The sequence below is a fragment of the Suncus etruscus genome, chromosome X (genome assembly GCF_024139225.1).
Source record: "Suncus etruscus isolate mSunEtr1 chromosome X, mSunEtr1.pri.cur, whole genome shotgun sequence".
Lineage (NCBI taxonomy): Eukaryota > Metazoa > Chordata > Mammalia > Eulipotyphla > Soricidae > Suncus > Suncus etruscus.
Window position 1 is genome coordinate 1,600,543 of NC_064868.1, and position 18,276 is coordinate 1,618,818.

An 18,276-nucleotide genomic window follows, 5' to 3' on the forward strand; every position below is an offset into this window, starting at 1 on the left:
AAAAACAACTTTGAAATTGTTTCATTACCATACTTTCTTCATTCTTGATAAGACCTAGGGTGAAAATATAACAAGCAGCTTTCACACTGTTGTAATTTGGTCAACCACTCTGGTACTATCAATATCCACCATTTCTACACACTCAATTTCTTCCCGATTTTCAGGATTTTTCTTCTCTTTCCTTTTTTTCTTAGATGGTGGCAGGAAAGTCAGTATCACAGGTAAAATGGCAAAGCAGTGAAAGAAGGTGACAAATGCTATTAAAAACAAGCACCTGAACAGTGTACAGGTCAGATTTGAAGGCACAGCTGCGAGAGGAATCAGACCAACAAGATAGCAGAGGTAGCTCTGTAAAATAGCTACCCCATGCACTTCCAGGGAGTTTTTCACCCATTTTGTTCTTGTTAAGTCCTTGCCCAGAACAAATGTGGATAACAGTGGAGCACAATTATCAATTGTGTAGTTAATTCCATAAATTAAGCATAGCACAGAAATGCAGTCCAGTTCTACTTTCCATAATGTCATAAAACCTATCACTCCAAACTCTACGGATACAACAGTGAGTGTGAGCCAAACATTGATCAGAGAATCTGCCACCAGGAATGCTGAGAAGAAGAGCAAGAACAATGTACTGATGCAGGAGTTGTGCAGGGGGGCTCCCAGAGAGGCTGCATATCGATCCATGAACACAAAGGACGGGTTAAAGACAATAAACTTCACTTTGGAGGTGACAGAGAGTCTCCTCAGGGTTTCTAGGAGATTATATAGTTCTTCTTTCTTTGTTTCCATGGTTTTGGCCACCAGAAACATTCTGGATGCCACTACATCAACCTCATCATTGTACTTTTTAGAGAAGATGATGTCCTCTTGAAAATGTGAAAATTGAGGTGTTTTCAGGAAGGAATTTCTCAACATGTCTGTGAAATTTTTCTTAGGCAAGTCAGTGGACACATTGAGTTTCCGAAGGTAATTTAAATAGCTATCAAACCAGGATATCCGGACAAACCCCTTGGTGTATTCCAACACATCTTCTTGGACAGTAGCATTCCAGTACTCTATAGACTCATATATGTAAAACCCAATCACTGGACTATAGTTGCTAAAGTATTTTTGCTGGGCAGTAGTGTAGTCAATGGTTTGCGTTGCGGTTGCTACGATGTTACTAAGGTCTGACCCTTCACTGACCTGCAGATAGCCCATTAAGGCAAAGGAAATATAAATAAGGTAAAAGAGAATTACAAAAGGCTTGACATAGGTGTTGGTTATCCAGTCACAGTAGTAGCGTTTGAGGAAACATACCAATAAGTGACTCTCGTAAGTGTTCGCTTCCTCTCCATCAGTTGTGTCCTCACTAAATCTGGCTGTCAGGAGAAACCTATACCATGCCGGCTTCTCCTGCAGTACATCAGGCTTTGGGACTTTTCTACAGAAGATACTATGCTGGTAATTGTTTTCTATATAGCCAGTGAATACCAGACTGGAACCATAAAACGAGAGTACATAGAGGTAGTTGAAAAAGATTGCAATACAGGAATTGCAGCAGAAAATCCTGGCTGCCTCAATGTTCGTGAAAGGGCTGGCCCCTATGCCAAAGGTGACCAGGTACATGGCAGTGGTGAGAGAAAAGGTGAGCATGGAGTCTGCATAGACTTCTGCAGTTCTCTCTTTAACATGTTGGTCTTCTCTAGTTTTTCTCCAGGAGGATAACATTTCAAAAGTCCCATATAATCCATGACCTGAGAAGGGCAGAAAAAGACCACATCAAATGTTTAAAAGAATTAGTTTTTTAAAGATATGAATTCTAGGGTCAAGGGAACTATCACAATCTTTATTGGCAACAGGTTTGCAAATTCTGATGGAGAGGGGAGATGGAGGAAGAAAGACAGATCAACAGACATATTTTGGTGATAATAAATGTTAAAGGGTAGCAAAAGGCAGGCAGAGGAGACAGTATATTCATGCTCCTTTCTGACCTAAGAAAACTGGATGAATGATCTGCCTATAGAAATTTTGAGAAAACTGTACTAATGTCTCTTATCCACTTACAGAGATAGTTTAAGGTTGCTTTAGTTTGCAAATTATTTTTCTCTTGTTTGAAAGGAACACTCCAGAGGAGGTGCCATTTTACTTGTAATATACCCACAGAGGTAATTGACCTCTTGCTGGAGGTCAGCATAGAGGAAGTTTGTAGGTGTACAGTTCGCAATAACATCCTATGACCTATTTGACTAATTGGAGACCTTTAGGGAGGAATAGTAAGTATATTCAATTAGAGTCTTGACACACAACCTTGCCCCAGTTTCCCTAAGTATCAATATGAAAAGCAATAAATCTGAGAAACAGGGAAGCAAAATAAGTTGGAACAAGTTTGAGTGAACAGATAAGTTAGAAAAAGAGATGAAATTCATATGAACTCTTTTTTTTTTCTTTTTTTTTTTTTGTGGTTTTTGGGTCACACCCGGCAGTGCTCAGGGGTTATTCCTGGCTCCAGGCTCAGAAATTGCTCCTGGCAGGCACGGGGGACCATATGGGACGCCGGGATTCGAACCGATGACTTCCTGCATGAAAAGCAAACACCTTACCTCCATGCTATCTCTCCGGCCCCATGAACTCTTAATTGCAGTTCATTGAAGTTAACATTCAGGTTGAAGTTTTATGGATTCAAGTTGGTCTTCATGGATTTGTTGGAGCAATTGTATCCTTGATTGGTAGCTGCCTAGTGTCTTTGTCTTGATTGGTATTCTAGTGACAGTTATGTAGGGCCCAAATTCTCACCCGTTTCTACTGCCTGAGTCTGGATCTAGTGACTAATCCCATTTCCCCTTTCCCAAGACAATTTCCCAAGAGGCTTCCCTGCTTTTCCAGGCTGCTCTAGCATTGAAAATTCAACCAAAGTGTCCATTGTGATTTTCCATACCACCCATCTTGGTACTAGGATCAGTACCTAATTTTCCGATTTAATTTTCTGCCTCTACGCCTTAGCATACTCAGTCCCATTTTTGAGAATAATAAAATCTTTACCCTGTGGTAAGATCGTCTTGTTTTTCAAAAAGAGTTTAAAATCTCCAGCCAAGCATAATGTTGAGTGAGTCACTGTGTACAATAACTGAGTGTACAGTATTATGTGTACAATAACTAAGTGCATGTTTTTTTTCTTAGAGCTAGGCTGGTATTTATGTCCTCAAACTTTTTTGGGTTGGGCGCCATACACAGCAGTGCTCAGGGATTGCTCCTGTCTCTGCACTCAAGGCTCACTCTTGGCAACGCTCAACAGACCATTTGCAACACCAGAGAATGAACTAAAGTTTGCTGCATGAAAGGAAAGTACACTCTGCATGTTACCATCTCTCCAGCCCAGCTTGTAGTTACATCTTTATTGTGAAGCTTTGGCCTCAAACTGAAATGCACATCCCTGGTTCCTCAAAGGGATGTGGCTTTTATCTTAATTTACTAGGAATCATTTTATAGCTTATTTTTGAGATCAGGTCAAGACCATCAATTTGATAACTACCCTTTATTAAATTGGAGGCAACTAAGCTTTCTAAACATGAAGTTAATAAGTGTATTCACTGACTGAAGGTTAGATACTTAATGTCAAATCTCAGGAGGGAACATTGAGTCTAATACCACTGTGCTATTACAAAGTATCAACCAACCTTTGATTAAAACTAACAAATTCCAGGGCCAAGGAGATGGTTTAAAGGGCTGAGCATGTGTTTGATAGGCAGGATCCCTGAGTTTGATCCCCAATACCACACGGTCCACTGAGCACCATGGGAGTAACCCCTGAGCACTGAACCAGGAGTCATCATTAAACACCACAACTCTGCCCCCAAAAATATAAATATAAATAATAAATGCCAAGATTCCTTGGCATTGAAGGTAAAAAGGAGACATGATAGAGAACTTAGAGGCAGCTGTACACTGGGGAATTAATATTGACTACTTCATCTGGGGCCACATGTAATAAATTCTGGTGGGTCAAAAACTTTTCAGAGTTTTACTGAAAATGCAAATGGAATTAACAATGTATACTTGCTTGAAACAAAAAATGTTTTAAATAGGACCATAATACTGAGTCCTTAAATATTTTAAGAAAATATGGACGTATATAGCAATATTATAATTAGTCATTTAGTAGATTTTTAAATTGATTATGCTTTTCACTTTTTAAAAAGAAAATCAGTGTGATGTCGTATAATATTAGATGACCCTGACTCTAATTAGAAATTACCATAAAATTCATTTTATATTTTGCTGTTGAATTGAAAAAATAATTTGAATTAACAGATATTTGGTGAAAGAGTAAGACTCGAGGGTTTGAAGGGAAATAGTGGAACTAAATAAAGAATTGTTAGCGAGTGTGTCTCTGGTGTTCTGTTGCTGCATTTCAAATGCCTTGTCCTTCGATGAGCTGATCATTTTTATTGTGCCCTGACTCTTTTTAACTATGTTCTGGTTCTGGGGTCAGCTCCAGAGAGAATTCTAATTTTATTCTTAGGAGTTTCTGGAATAATGCTTTCTTTCATTCCTCTTCTACAGCAATCTGCATGCAGACAACTGAAAGATCCAGAGGAATTGCTGAGAATCAGTTTTACCAGATAACTCGGTACTTGTTTTTAGTCACCATTGACCTTGCTTCCAAATCTTTTCTGAAGGGCCAGGTTCTTGTTTCTCTATCCATACTTCTCTGGCTGCCCTCTACATTCTGAACTGGACTTGTGCAGGATCTTTGAAGATCTTCATGGGTTTCAGGGTCAAGTGCTGGCACCATAGTGAGCCTCTTTCCTGAAGCTCAGTAGATCAAGGGAGAGATAAGTGCCAACATAACTATGGATGCCACCCAGATCTTAGCAGCCTGGAATGTCTCGCTGGCACCAGACCTTTTCTACAGCTGGGTGTCTGTATTGAGGATGGGTTTGTAACCCTCAAGCAGTGTTTCCCTGAGTGGGTGAGCCTGCCACCTCAGGGATGCTGCAACGATCCAGATTATAGCAGTAGTCTTAGATGCAATAATGGGACACTGTTCATTTAATGAAGATAGCTTTCCAAGGGGCACTGAGTGATGTGTTTCTTTCTGAAGAGTGGGAAGTAGGCCAAATAACTTTGGGATCCTCTATCCTAAAGGAAAACTGAACCTTGGGACCTCTCTGAATTTTGGCCTAGACTCAAGAGAGGACATATTTTGAGAACCTTTGTATTATGAGGACTGCCCTGTTCCTTGCCTATAATTACTGTCAGATTTCTTTTGTTTTTGACCTTTAAGAAAACAATTCTGTTTTGTTTTAGGTCCACACTTGGTTTTGCTCAGAGCTTATTCCTAACTCTGTGCTAAGGGATCACTACTGGCAGGGTAGGATCATATATGGTGCTGCAGATCTAACCAGGGTTAGTTGTGTGCAAGGGAAATGATCAATCATGTCTCCAGACCCCTTTACGATGTCATTTTAAGCGAAAATTCTTCTAATTAAGCAAGTTACTTTAGGTCTGAGGCATAAGACAAAGAATAGACACAGGGAGGAAGTGAAGTGCAAATCATAAATAATGTCTTCCAAATTTGTCCTCTAGATTAATGTAGGCTTAATTTTTATAAACCACTTCAGATATGGACCAATGGAAATCAGGGAGAAGTAGGGAAGAAAGTAGATAGGTTATTTCCTCTCTACTTTCCTCTTAGCATATGATTTCTTTACTTAACATCACCCTCACCATCACTCTCTTTAAGTTCAGAGGATCTAGTGAGTAGTTCTTTGAGATTCTATCTTACAGATGGTCAGCAAACATACTGCATGTGGACTGAGGGTACTTTTCAGAGGTTTGTTTTTTGTTTCCATGTGTCTAAAATGGATTTTTAAAAGCTTTATTTGAGTTCTGATTTATAGTCATTTATATTTTATAAAATAAAACTTTATTAAATCTAAGTAAGGGGTTTATCTTATTAGTACAGAGCATCACTTCATTAAGGGGCCATTTCCCATTTCAGTGTTAATGCTGAAAGCTACCTAAAAACAACTTTCCAAACAGATTTAGCCCTTGGTGAGTTGAGGGCTAATGCAGTAATGGGAGCCAAGGCACTGGAGGGGCATATCCAAAGATCTGGAAATTAAAGACTATGTCAAGGTGTGGATACTGGGAACACACAAAATGTTCCAAAGTATGACCCTTCTAAGAGTCACAGTAGTTAAGGTTGACAAGTTTTCAAATGGGTCTCATAAACAATACATAACCTAATAACAATTAAAGACAGCGGTGGGGGGTCTTAGGCACTTTGGTGGTGGTAAGGCACAGTAATTCTATACATCAAACCCATAAATGTTAATACTATTGTAATCATGTTAACTAAACAATGAAAAAAATATAAAAGGCTTTTGTAAAGTTGCTACTTGTCTTTTAAAGGTATGTTGAAAATGTCTCTTTTGATTATTTCAGGGCAACTAGAGCTTTTATCCAGATGGTGGGAAAAGCACAATCAAGCTCTTTGCCATGTTCAGACACAGTTCAGACCATGAAAGCAATTTGAATTTGATTACTAGAAGACTTGGGGCTTACCATCTAGTAAAATCAAATACCAAAGGATTTAGGCTAATTTGTTTCTTTCCCCCAAACATGTTATATCTTTGTGTGCATTTAAATGTCAGGCTTTGAGGACACAAAAGAAAAAGCAGCAAAGTGACAAATAACTCTAATGGAGGAAAGCTTCAACAAACGAATCTTTTCGTCACTTAGGATGAATCTCAGGAATACTTTTCAAGCAGACCCTTTTCTGAGGTCTGACCAAAGCCTTCAAAGTTGTTTATAATCTACAGAGGCAAGAAAATAGTACTGAATAATTGGGAGTGTCCTTAGGAAGTATCATTCCAGAAACTCAAATGACTTGTTCACTTATTTTTTGTCAATGAATAATCAATCACAAGCAAATTGCTTTACTTTGTCCAATAGGAATTTTTGTAAGACATATTTCTCTTCAGGCCTAGATTCTCTTACTTTCCCCAGTACACATGATCTAAACCCAAAAGCTGATGCTTTGGGGTGTGCCTCACATGGCTCCTTTATATACCAGCAGAATTTCCTCATCTTAAGTTCTAAACAGTGAACATTGGCTGAGAAAATGAGACAATGAAATGAGGTGGTTTGCTGATGGATGATCGTTCAGCTTCAATGTGAAAATGTTTAGTATCAGGAGACAATGAAGGCACTTAGTCCATGACTGGGTCCTGCCAATTTTACATGAGAAAATTAAAATCCTAGATTCTTCTAGAATATCCATAAATATACTGAATGCATGAGCAAAATATTCTTAAAACAATTTTAGAGGAGTTGTGACTATTCCCAGAAGTACTCAGGACTTATTCTTCATTCTGAATTCAGAGATCACTCCTGGTGATGTTCAGGGAACCACAGTGGGTGCTGGGGATAGAACCCAGGTCAGCCACACCAACCTTACCTATTCTACTGCTCTGGCCCCTAAAATACATTTTATTCTTAAGCAAGCTTTGCGAATAGCTATTGTTTATAAAATGCCTTTCTTTTAATGACATTCACATAAATACATAGATTTTGTTATTTTGAGAATTAAAGTGTATATATGTCTGGGTTGAGTAATATGTATTTTCAAGGAGAAGTTCATTAATTGGATGGCACTCCTACTTTGTCAGTTTTAATCATTTACTTTCTATGTTGAGTTGTTTGGTTTATCACAGCCTGTTCTTTCTCACAGTTAAGAGTGAGAGGAAAAGTGTAGTTTTCTTCCATTTATGACGTATGCTCACATCAAGGTGAATACACACATCTTATTCTTTCTACCAGAGTTGTCACATTTTGCTAATTCTAATTGCAGCATTGGGTTTTAATATGAACAATTCCTTTCTTTCACTGGAGAGCTGCAAATAAAATCTTGTGAAATAAATTTACTCATAGCTCTTTCTTGTTTAAAGATAAGATAAATTTAAATACCATGTATATGTGCATTATAGAAAATCAATATATACAAATATGGCCCATAATATATGCCATGGTCATTATGCAATATTGTTTATGTAGAAGATATAAATATAAAATATGCAAATGGTATATAATAACCAAATATTTTATATATTTACATATAAGATATGTGAATATATACTATATAATATGGAGAGAAAATCGTATTTACATTCAAACATCCATGCAATATATTATAAATGTTATAAACATAAAATATACACAGATAGCTTATCATACAATATATCATTACATCTGGTATATAATAAATGCTGTATATATTTTATGCACATTGATTATACACGCATGTACTCACAGATGGATCACAGGCTGATTTGAAATTTACTGATGAGAAATATAGGTGCTGCTAAACTAATGAATATGAAGAAGGAGCTGGAATCCCTTATTAGGTTAAGTTTCCATTGCAGTTCATGCTGGTCATGTAGCCTAGGGAAATGTGGAGTTTCCTTGACAGCAATTATGAACTTGTTTGCACTGTGCATTCCAGTAGATCCATCCGGTGAACTACTTAGCCTTAGCAGTGACTTTCTGAGATGAAACAACAAACTAGGTGTTTCTCTACATGGTTTATTTTGAACAGTTCAGGATTTGGCTATTTCTTTCTGCTGACTAACCTTTTTGAAACTTGCCACTGCCCTATTTCCTAGCCTAGATCAGATGGGTAGGCCTTGTAGAGGATACCAGCACAAATCTTGCACTCTATATCACTGGCTTCTGACTCCAGTCCTGTTCTTGTCTTTCTCTAGGGTTAAGAAATGAACACTGAAATTTGTTTTGTTCCATTTTCCTAACTCTACTTCTCACCCTCTCCATACAACTTGGAGAAGCATAAGAATAGACAAGTAATATGCACTAAACTTGATTATATATTCTCCTTACAATTTAGTTCTACAGTGACCATAGGTCATTTAAAAATCTGTAGGATACAAACTTTGAAAATATTATATAGAATTACTCTTTTAAAATCAGATGTACACAAACATGATATTAACAAATATCCCTATAAACCAGGGTTTTGGGGTAGAAACTACAGAACCTCTTATGACTTGTATCTAAGTAGAGTACTTGAAGAGTACACTGAAATGTTATTAAAATAATGGACTTCTACAATATATTTATTGTTGGACTATTAAAATTAGTGGGGCTTTATTTCCAGTTCATAAATGGTTTGATATTGGTACTAGTTTGGCAAAATGATTTAATTTTGGTAATTTTACATAGTTTGAACATTCTAACTATAAATAATGTTATCTGGCTGATACTCTCTCATGTTTCTTGTGACTTTAGGAATATGAAAGCATACGCATTAGGCAAAAAAACTTTTAGGTTTGTTTAAAGAAAAAAATAATCATTTCAATTTCTTAGTAGGAATTAAATTTCTTATATAAGAATTTTTACTCTGGTCCAGAGAGATAATACAGCAGGCAGGGCACTTAACTTACAAGCAGCTGATCTGGGTTCAACACCCAGCACTTCATATGGGCCCTCAAGCACAGCAGGAGTGATCCCTGAGTGTAGAGCCTGAGCTCTGAGCACTTCTGGATGCGGCTCATTGCCCCCAAAGGATTTTTGCTCTTTTATATGCATAAGCTTAATATGCTATATCATATTCCAAGTGGCATCAGGTGACAGCAAATATTTAGAGAATTGAATATGATCTTCTGTTTTCTACTAAAAATAGATAATCTTGAAACATACACCTGAGTGTAGCCAAACATGCCTGCTCTTATTCTCCCACAAAGCATTTAATATAGTTTCTTCTTTTTCTGTCCTACAATTAAAGTAGATAGGCTAGGTAATTCAGAAAAGGGCACCTCAATCTGGTATTTGAATCAAAATGCTAAACATTTTAAGGGCAAAAAAGTAATTTTTCTTGGATAATATATTTCATCTCATTTGACCCTCACAACTCATACCTTGATAAAGGCAAAGTAACCCTTGAAAACTTAGGTTATTGGGAGAAATTTTCTTTCACTACAAACTCAATTCTCCCCTTTATCTGTAAAGACTATATGGAGCAACAAAACCTTTCTGATTCATGCTGTATTTTTCACCATTCTATTCTTTTCTGAGTTGTACCTAGTGTTGTGTTGTGAAAACACTAAGGCTATAAAGAGTTTACACATACAAGACAGGTCAATTTCTTAAATTGTTCTCAACTGAAGACAGTGGTGTAAGTCTTCCTCTTTTCAAGGAACTCCATAATAGATTAAAATGATGACTGAGGGCCCGGAGAGATAGTACAGCGGCGTTTGCCTTGCAAGCAGCTGATCCAGGACCAAAGGTGGTTGGTTCAAATCCCGGTGTCCCATATGGTCCTCCGTGCCTGCCAGGAGCTATTTCTGAGCAGACAGCCAGGAGTAATCCCTGAGCAACGCCAGGTGTGGCCCAAAAACCAAAAAAAAAAAAAAGATGACTGGCAGTTCAAGTGCCTCACTACCTGATTTTAGAAAGAAAAGGATATGCCTAAGGATATGGATGAAATAAGCTCTTCTCCAAATTATAGTAACTAAAAATATCAAATTGCAGCTATAGTACTGTAAGCCTTTAAAGGATTTCAACTTTAAATAAACTGATCTGACTCATATGAACAGGGGTTTTGCATAATATGCACAATACTGATTAAAATATTTGAAATCATGCTGTACCTGTGCTTATATCATTGCTAAAATGATTCATTTGTATAGGTTATATCTTATTGCCAGAGATGTATCCCATCATCTTAGTGAGTAATACATATTCATATCCCATTATGATAAACTCAGAGTTCATCCAGATTCTTTCCTATTTTGGAATTTTGTCAGCACATGACCTTAATTTTTTCCATTCTAAATGCTGCCATGTTTCCATTTGGCTGAATCTACTCTAATGTGACCAGCATTGCACTAATACTGTTCACTTTGTTGAATATAATGGGGCTGCTGGGCATCAAACTCAGGACTTATATGCAAAACATGAATCCCTCTACAATCACTGAACTGCTCCAGTCCTTCCTACTTAATTCAATCTTAAATTGATAGTGTTCCTGGCCAAGCTATTATTGGCCATGGAAAGATCTGTATTTCTGATTTTTTTTCTTGATATTCGTCAATATAAATAAGACTATTAAACATTAATTTTTTTAATTTGCTATCATACTTAAGTAGTAATTCAAGATATCTTGCTTAACTAGTTGAAACATAACCAGTTTACATTATAGGCAGGTAATTTAAAAAACAGCACTTATTGACTTACGCTGTGAAATCCTTAGCATTGCAGTTCTTCTTAGTCATTTAAAATATTTATTGCCATTTTAAGACTTGTGTGTAAAAAAAGTAAATAGACATTGGTCCTTGATGCAATAGTTCAGTGCTCTTGATTATGTTTCATTTTATAGCCAAACTCTGAGAATTAAGAGTTTATCTGAGTTTTTATAGAGGCAACTCCCCTAAATGCAGGCACTGTTGGCTTTCTACATATAATAAGTACACAACGCATGGTGCAAAGGGTTGATTACAAATGGACCATAGTTACTAAACACTGGCTTCCTTTCATGGTGTGTCCAGGTAATTTGACGTCTCTTTTAGCTGACATACAGATATGTCAGATAGGAAAACTGTTATCAAGTCAATGCATGTAATAATCCTCACAAATTATGAACATGGGAGTATTGGCTACCTGCAGCTCTCAGTATATTTTACTACAAATTCCAGAGTTTTAAAAATTAAACTCATATAAATGTCAGTGATTTTTAGTTTCTGAAAAGTGACGCTATTTTTTCTAGATTTTATGTCTTGGGGTGACCTCCCAAACATTGCTCAGAGTCCCAAGGCTCAGTTCTAGTGATATTTAGACAACCAGGCCTGATGGTTTAGTCTTAGAGTCTGAGGATGATACAAGGCTATGCCAGACCCAACCAGGCTGCTCTGGAGCCTGGCGCCAAGGATTTCAAGAGACACATCTGGTGGACAAGGGTCTAAGTGGTACTAGGGTTCAAACTCAGTTTCTGGCCCATGCTTTGATTTTGCTCTCTCTAGATTTTCAAAGATACTTTTCTGGCTAATGACATCAGTACTATTTCATGTTCCTTCTGATGTGAATTTAAATAGTACAAAAATAAATGTTAAGACTTGTCAAATATTGTAATTTTTTTATTTAATAATAATTGAGTCATTGAATTTTTTGCTTGACTCCATAAAATTATTTTCATTTGCTGTGGGCTCACACCTGGTGGTACTCAAGGGTTACTCCAGCCTCAAAGTTCAGGAATTACTCCTGACAGTGCACAGAGGGGCATATGTAGTGACGGGGTTGAACCAGGGTTAGTCACATGCAAGACAGATGTCTTAGTCTGTACTTTTGCACTTTTTCTGTTGCCACCAAATTTATATTTTATAAATTTAACAATAGTCTTTAATACTATTTTATCTCTTTGAAAATGGATTTTAAGAAATTCTAAATATTTTAATCTTATTTTGTTTAATTCAGCTAGTTATTTTTAAATATCTTAACATTATTGACTCAGTTGTCACCTGGAGTGTCATAAAAGCATGTTCAGTATTCCTTTTTCTATTCAATTGATATTCATTTTATTCACTTTAAGATATTTACTGTCACTCAGTTATCTATTCTTCCCTCACTCCTGTTTATCATCTTCCAGCTAAATAATCAGCACAAAAATCTGCACTTATCAAAACGAACAGCTAAAAAAATCAAGTATGTGACTAATCATGAGCAAGACATTCTAATTTAAATCTTGACTCAAGCCTCTATGGAAACTACTAATACGCTGACCTTCTCACTCTTTAAGGAACTGCCCTGTATTTTACAATCGACCCACCTTGTCTTCGGTTAACATTAAAGGGGCAAGTTATGCTGCCTTCATAACAGATTGAATTCTGAGCAGACACAGTAGCTCCCTTCTCTGTTGTGTTTAGCAGTGATGAGTAAATTGGCCTGGTAAATGTTGGGCTAGCTTAGTTCCCACACAGTGCCCTACTTCCACAAAACTACTAGTATATGTTTATTACCTACAGCTACATTCCTGCTGGCCACAGCACCGAGAGTAGCATGTGATTTCATGGCTCTGTAGCCTAGCCAGCTCTGCTTATCACTTAATGATAATGAATCTGCGATTTATCTGCAATTTCCTTTTGTCCTCTATCCCCAAATAGGGCATAAGATGCACTAATGAACTCAATAATATTTCTCCATCATCAGAAAATGTCACTTCATATGCCATGTCATCTGATCCCCAATGACATTTTAGTTTTGCTAAATGTAGTGATAAAAAGTTGCCATAGAGAATGGGGGCATTTGAATCTTTGACCTCCAAGAATTCTGCCGACTCTTTCTAATCCAATGATATTAATAGTAAGATCATCTGGTTATAGTTTGACTGTTGTCTCAGGAAATTCCTGCTCTTCCCTATAGAAAGTATAAGGAGATTCTCACACCCTCATTTTAAAACATTCTCTGGAATTCATACCAAGGACAAATAAATAGTTACCTTTCTATTTAGGTCTCACTAATTGCTTTTAATGTTCTTGCATGTTTGTCGTACCCTTTTGTGTTATGTTTACATATACTCCATAGGATGAGGGAAGTGGAGCTAACAATTTATTATTCTGAGCTCACAGAAGGCTCTGACTCCTAATTCAGGTTACCTGAAGGGGTTTTTCTAGCAGGAATGTGTTTGGTCTTTCTTGGGAAGTGTTGAAAGTTACCTGGGAAGGGAACACTCAATGTCTCCTACCCGGGGTTTTGGGTATAGGCCAGATTCTGCTTTTGTTCTGCCTCACAGAGGACCTCTCCGAAATTTTCTGTTCTATGAGGTTCCCCAAAGCCTCCAGTGAGATTGAGCCATGGTCTCTTGTGCAGGAACCTATTCCCAAATACATGCTGAACTAGCTTGCTTTCCACCAGGGCTTCTAGGGCTCACCTTCTAAGTGAACTACTTGTATTTAAATGCTTGACTCAGGGTCTGCTTCTGTGGAAGGCCAGCCTTAGACAATAGAGCATGAGGATGAATACATGCTACATACAACAGGCTTCTTGATAAAGGTCAGGATTTTGTATTTCTAGCACCTCTACTAAATAAGCTTGCTTCTTGCCAATAAGTAGCATGTGGTAGAATTGATCTCAGGGGATTGGGACAAAAGGAAGGTGCTATAAATGAAGCAAAATTGTTAGAGAGCTATGCCTTGCCCATTAGGAATACAGTCCCCACTAGCATTGGGTGTAAGTAGAAAAATGGACAGTAATTACCTAGCATGATGAAAGGGACTCCCAGGAAGGTGGAATTATATTTCCCACCAGTAAGATTGATGATCCCAGCCGCAGTGAGACTGGCCAGGCTTATGGTCACCAACCCAAGCAGGCCTAACCAGGGTTTGCTGCGGACGCAGTCCTGCATAGAGCAGCAAAGGATAGCCATGGTGACCACCAGGATCAGGCTGGTGACCAGGTAACGTTCTGACACACGGCTGGTCTTCTGAAAATCTTCCCTCAGTGAGGAGGACGTGTAAGGGTATATTTTGACTTTGCTGTTTAATTTCTGGAACAGGCGAACAGTGTCACAGAAGCTGGATTCCCACCTCTCAGCTACCATGTCGTTGAGACTGTTGATTGACTGCAGGTAGTAGGTGAGCTGGACGGCCTCTGCAGATTTCACTCGGTCCTTGATGTGCACTGTGACGCCACCAAGCTGGTGCCCATTGTAGACTGCTCGCCCATCCTTCAAGTGGGTGATTGGGTATGTGATAGCAAAGTTGGTCCGGTTGGTGGCCCGGGCATTCTTGAGCTCCTCCAGAACATGCACGATGTCATCCACAATGCAGGATTTATCATTATTCAGGACACATATGTGAGCAAATGTGTAATTAAAGCCAGGTCTTGGAACCTGGATCTTGGTCACAGCAGCATGCAACTATGGGGGGAAAGAGAAAGTGTTTATTACCAAAAATAGGATGTTAGTAAGTGACATTAGATCAGTGGATTCAAATATCTTTGTGCAAAGGGGAGGGAATCACTCTTGTCATTTCTAAGCTTGAACTGTCAAAAGAAATATAATGTTAAAACAAAAATAATTAACAAAGATTCGAAATGTACACCTGGCTAGTGACCCTCCTAGTGTGATTCTCGATTAAGAAGTAGCAACACAACCGAGGAGTAAAACCAGAAATTAAAATTCTTGGAAAACCAGCTAAAATCTGAAAAATCAGAATCTCTGGGACAGTACATAGAAATCTGAACCCTCTTACAGACTTAGAAGAACTAGATGAAGGAAATAGCATTATTTCTGCATGTTCTTTACTTACAATTCAAATGGTTGACAAATGGTAATCTTATATAAGAGCATTATTAAGCATTCCTTGAAAATTTAAATAGTGAACTAAGTTACTATTACTTTTTTTTTGGTGGGGGGGGGTCACACCCGGCAGCACTCAGGGTTACTCCTCTCCATGCTCAGAAATCGCTCCTGGCAGGCTCGGTGGACCATATGGGATGCCGGAATTCGAACCAATGACCTTCTGCATAAAAGGCAAATGCCTTACCTCCATGCTATCTCTCCAGCCCCTAAGTTACTATTACAAATGCAGATGTCCTCTGTATTCTTGTAGGTCAGGGAAATAATTCTATTATTGTTTTCTAAAAAAAGATAAAAGTTTTACTTTGAGAGCCCTTATTCCCTGACTTTACTTGTCAGTTTATAAGGAAAGGACTTGCAAGAGTCTGGTTGGGTTACATGGGGATCTTGTTAATACATACAGTGAGATTTACTCTGTACAAGATGCCACCAGTCCAATTTGCCATGCCTGGATTCTGTACACCTACAATTGAAGTGTGCATAGGAATATAGGCACTCATTTAGTAGTCCTAGGTATGGCCACACCCCTTGTACAAATTAATTTTTAGAACAAACTATAATCATATACAAGTGTTAGCCTTATTTTACAGGTAAAGAAATTAAGATATAATAATCTAGTAATTTTTCCAAGGTCATACAGACAAGAGAGAGTTGGTAGTTTGGTTCCAGACCTGTGCCTCTAGTCCTTCAGCCAACATCTCTTGATTAGTACTGCCATAAGCTATATTAAGATTCTTGTCAACAACTAATTCCTACTTTTGTACTTTCACTATCTGATAAAAAGAAGAAGGAAAGTGGACATGCTAGTGGAGTGTGTTGTTAGAATATTGTAAGCAGGAATCCCTTCTATAAATGATATTATTATAAATCCTGGAGCCTTAACATAAAATTAAAAAAATAATAGCTCTTCAATTCATATATGTAGGAATAGATGTGATCTACAATTTAAGATGTAACCTATATTAAGGCCTTCTTTCTGTAAAATTTGGCCATGTGCAAATGAGTTTTGTAGTTGAATGTTACGTAAATCAGTACATCTCGGACCAGGTATAGTGCAGAATGAGCTCTCCCAAGAGCACTGCACCATTTTTGGATATCTGATGAATAAAGAGCATGTCATATATAAAAGGAAATAAAGTTTAATATTCAGTGTCTCCTTAATGTATAACTCATAACCTTCTGAACATCTCCATAACTTAATATATTTTTCTTAAATCTACTGGAGATTATTTATTAAGATATTTTGCTGTGTTTTGCCAGAGTAAGTGGGATATTATATATTTTGAAAATGTCTTGAGGTTACCATCTATAGCAGTGCAAAATTGATACTCAATTCTCAAAAGCCCCATCCACATCTTATCATGAGCATTGACCTTCAGAATCAAGAAGCACTTTGACACATTACATGTAGGTGAAACAGACCTTTTTGTCCACTCTTTCTTTCTCTTTCTCTCTCTCTTTATTTTTCTCTCTCTAATCCCCCAGATATACCTAAAAGACTACAAAACAGTAAATAAATACTAAATTTGGGTTTGATGATTTGGGATTAATATTTAAAAAACTATATTCAATAGCTCTAATCTATGTGCTTTTCATTCATTCTTCTCTATGCATGGTTCACTTGATTTTGATAAAAAGAACTCCTTAAAAATCTGAAATTGGTTATTTTGGAAGAGAATGGAACCAAAAGAAAATTAAGGAGGAGGAAGAGTTTTGATAAAGTGTTACAAGACTTGAGGAAAGATTTCAGAACATACTAGAAAAGGAGTGGTATTAAAAGCATGCATATGTGTAATATTTTGCGAATTGCTTGTTCCAATGAACAGTCTAATAAATCTTTCTTAAAGTGATTACTAAATATGTCAAGAGAAAAAGATTTCCAAATAAGACGGTGTTAAGCCACAGGGCAGAACCAATTATAGCAAGGGGATATTTCCCATCCATTCTCCAATGCAACTCTGTCCTGCTGGGCGGGGCATTGAAAACTAGTGATAAGCCAGCTCTACAAATCTACTTTTCTGACCCCCTGGGTCCACAGATAAAAGGAATCAGACACTTGATTAATCTCGTATCACCAGAAATTCACTGGAGTTGGACAGAAAAGCTTTCTTAACTCAGTGCTAAGATGCAGCTGCTTTGAATTTCTGATTGAGAGGTGGGTTGAACATGTGTCACTCTTGGTTATGAGTGGCAAGAAGATGCTAGGTAACAAGAAAACCAGAGAGAAAGTACTGGCGAAGGCTACCCACCTGGCAGAGGGTGCTTATGCATTTTTCCTATGGGATAAGCAGCTGGACTTTCTGACTACTTAGTTCTGCTCATTCTTTTATGATTTTGACTACCCTTCAGGCACATACAAAATCCACTATCCATAGTTCACATAGTCCACAGATGTATTGCACATACTACACGGGCATTTGAATGTTTAGGGTTTCAGAATGCCCTGATTTGCTTTCCTAAAGTAGTACCATTCAGGACCATATAGCGGTAAAAGCATATTCTCAGAAATATTTACAGGGGGAAAGGGAAATCAGAAATCAAAGCTACACCTTAGATAATCAGCAAAATGACAACTCAATTCTACACAACCTTCTCATTGTCCCTATAAGTAAGAGATTCTGTCTCAGAAAAGGAGGAAATATTCACAAAGTAGTCATCCATGCTTAATAGAATTTATATCTGTCCTTTGAATCAACATAATTTTTAATCCATGCTTCTGTAAATGTATATAAATTTATAGATTACTGACTCAACACATTACAAAAGTACTGTGTGGTCAATAGAATTGTTTCTCTGTATTTGTGTGCTTGGACTCAAATATAAAAAATTCTATAATAAATACAATGTTCAAGGCAATGAGATGATAATCCCAACAGTTGATAAGAATTTTATGCTAGTAACAGCAATAATCATGCCAATCCTGACTA

The 18,276-nt window shown here is 37.5% G+C and overlaps 1 protein-coding gene across 1 annotated transcript in view; it reads right to left on the bottom strand.

Annotated features, from left to right (window-relative positions):
* The window catches only part of PTCHD1 (patched domain containing 1), a 57,743-nt gene continuing 39,467 nt past the window's right edge, over nt 1–18,276 (bottom strand). Inside the window, exons 4-5 of the mRNA XM_049767421.1 lie at nt 14,248–14,908; nt 1–1,736 (exon numbers count right to left, since the gene is read on the bottom strand). Coding sequence (XP_049623378.1) covers nt 82–1,736; nt 14,248–14,908 — 2,316 coding nt within the window. The 3' untranslated portion in view covers nt 1–81. The remainder of the gene's footprint in view (nt 1,737–14,247; nt 14,909–18,276) is intronic.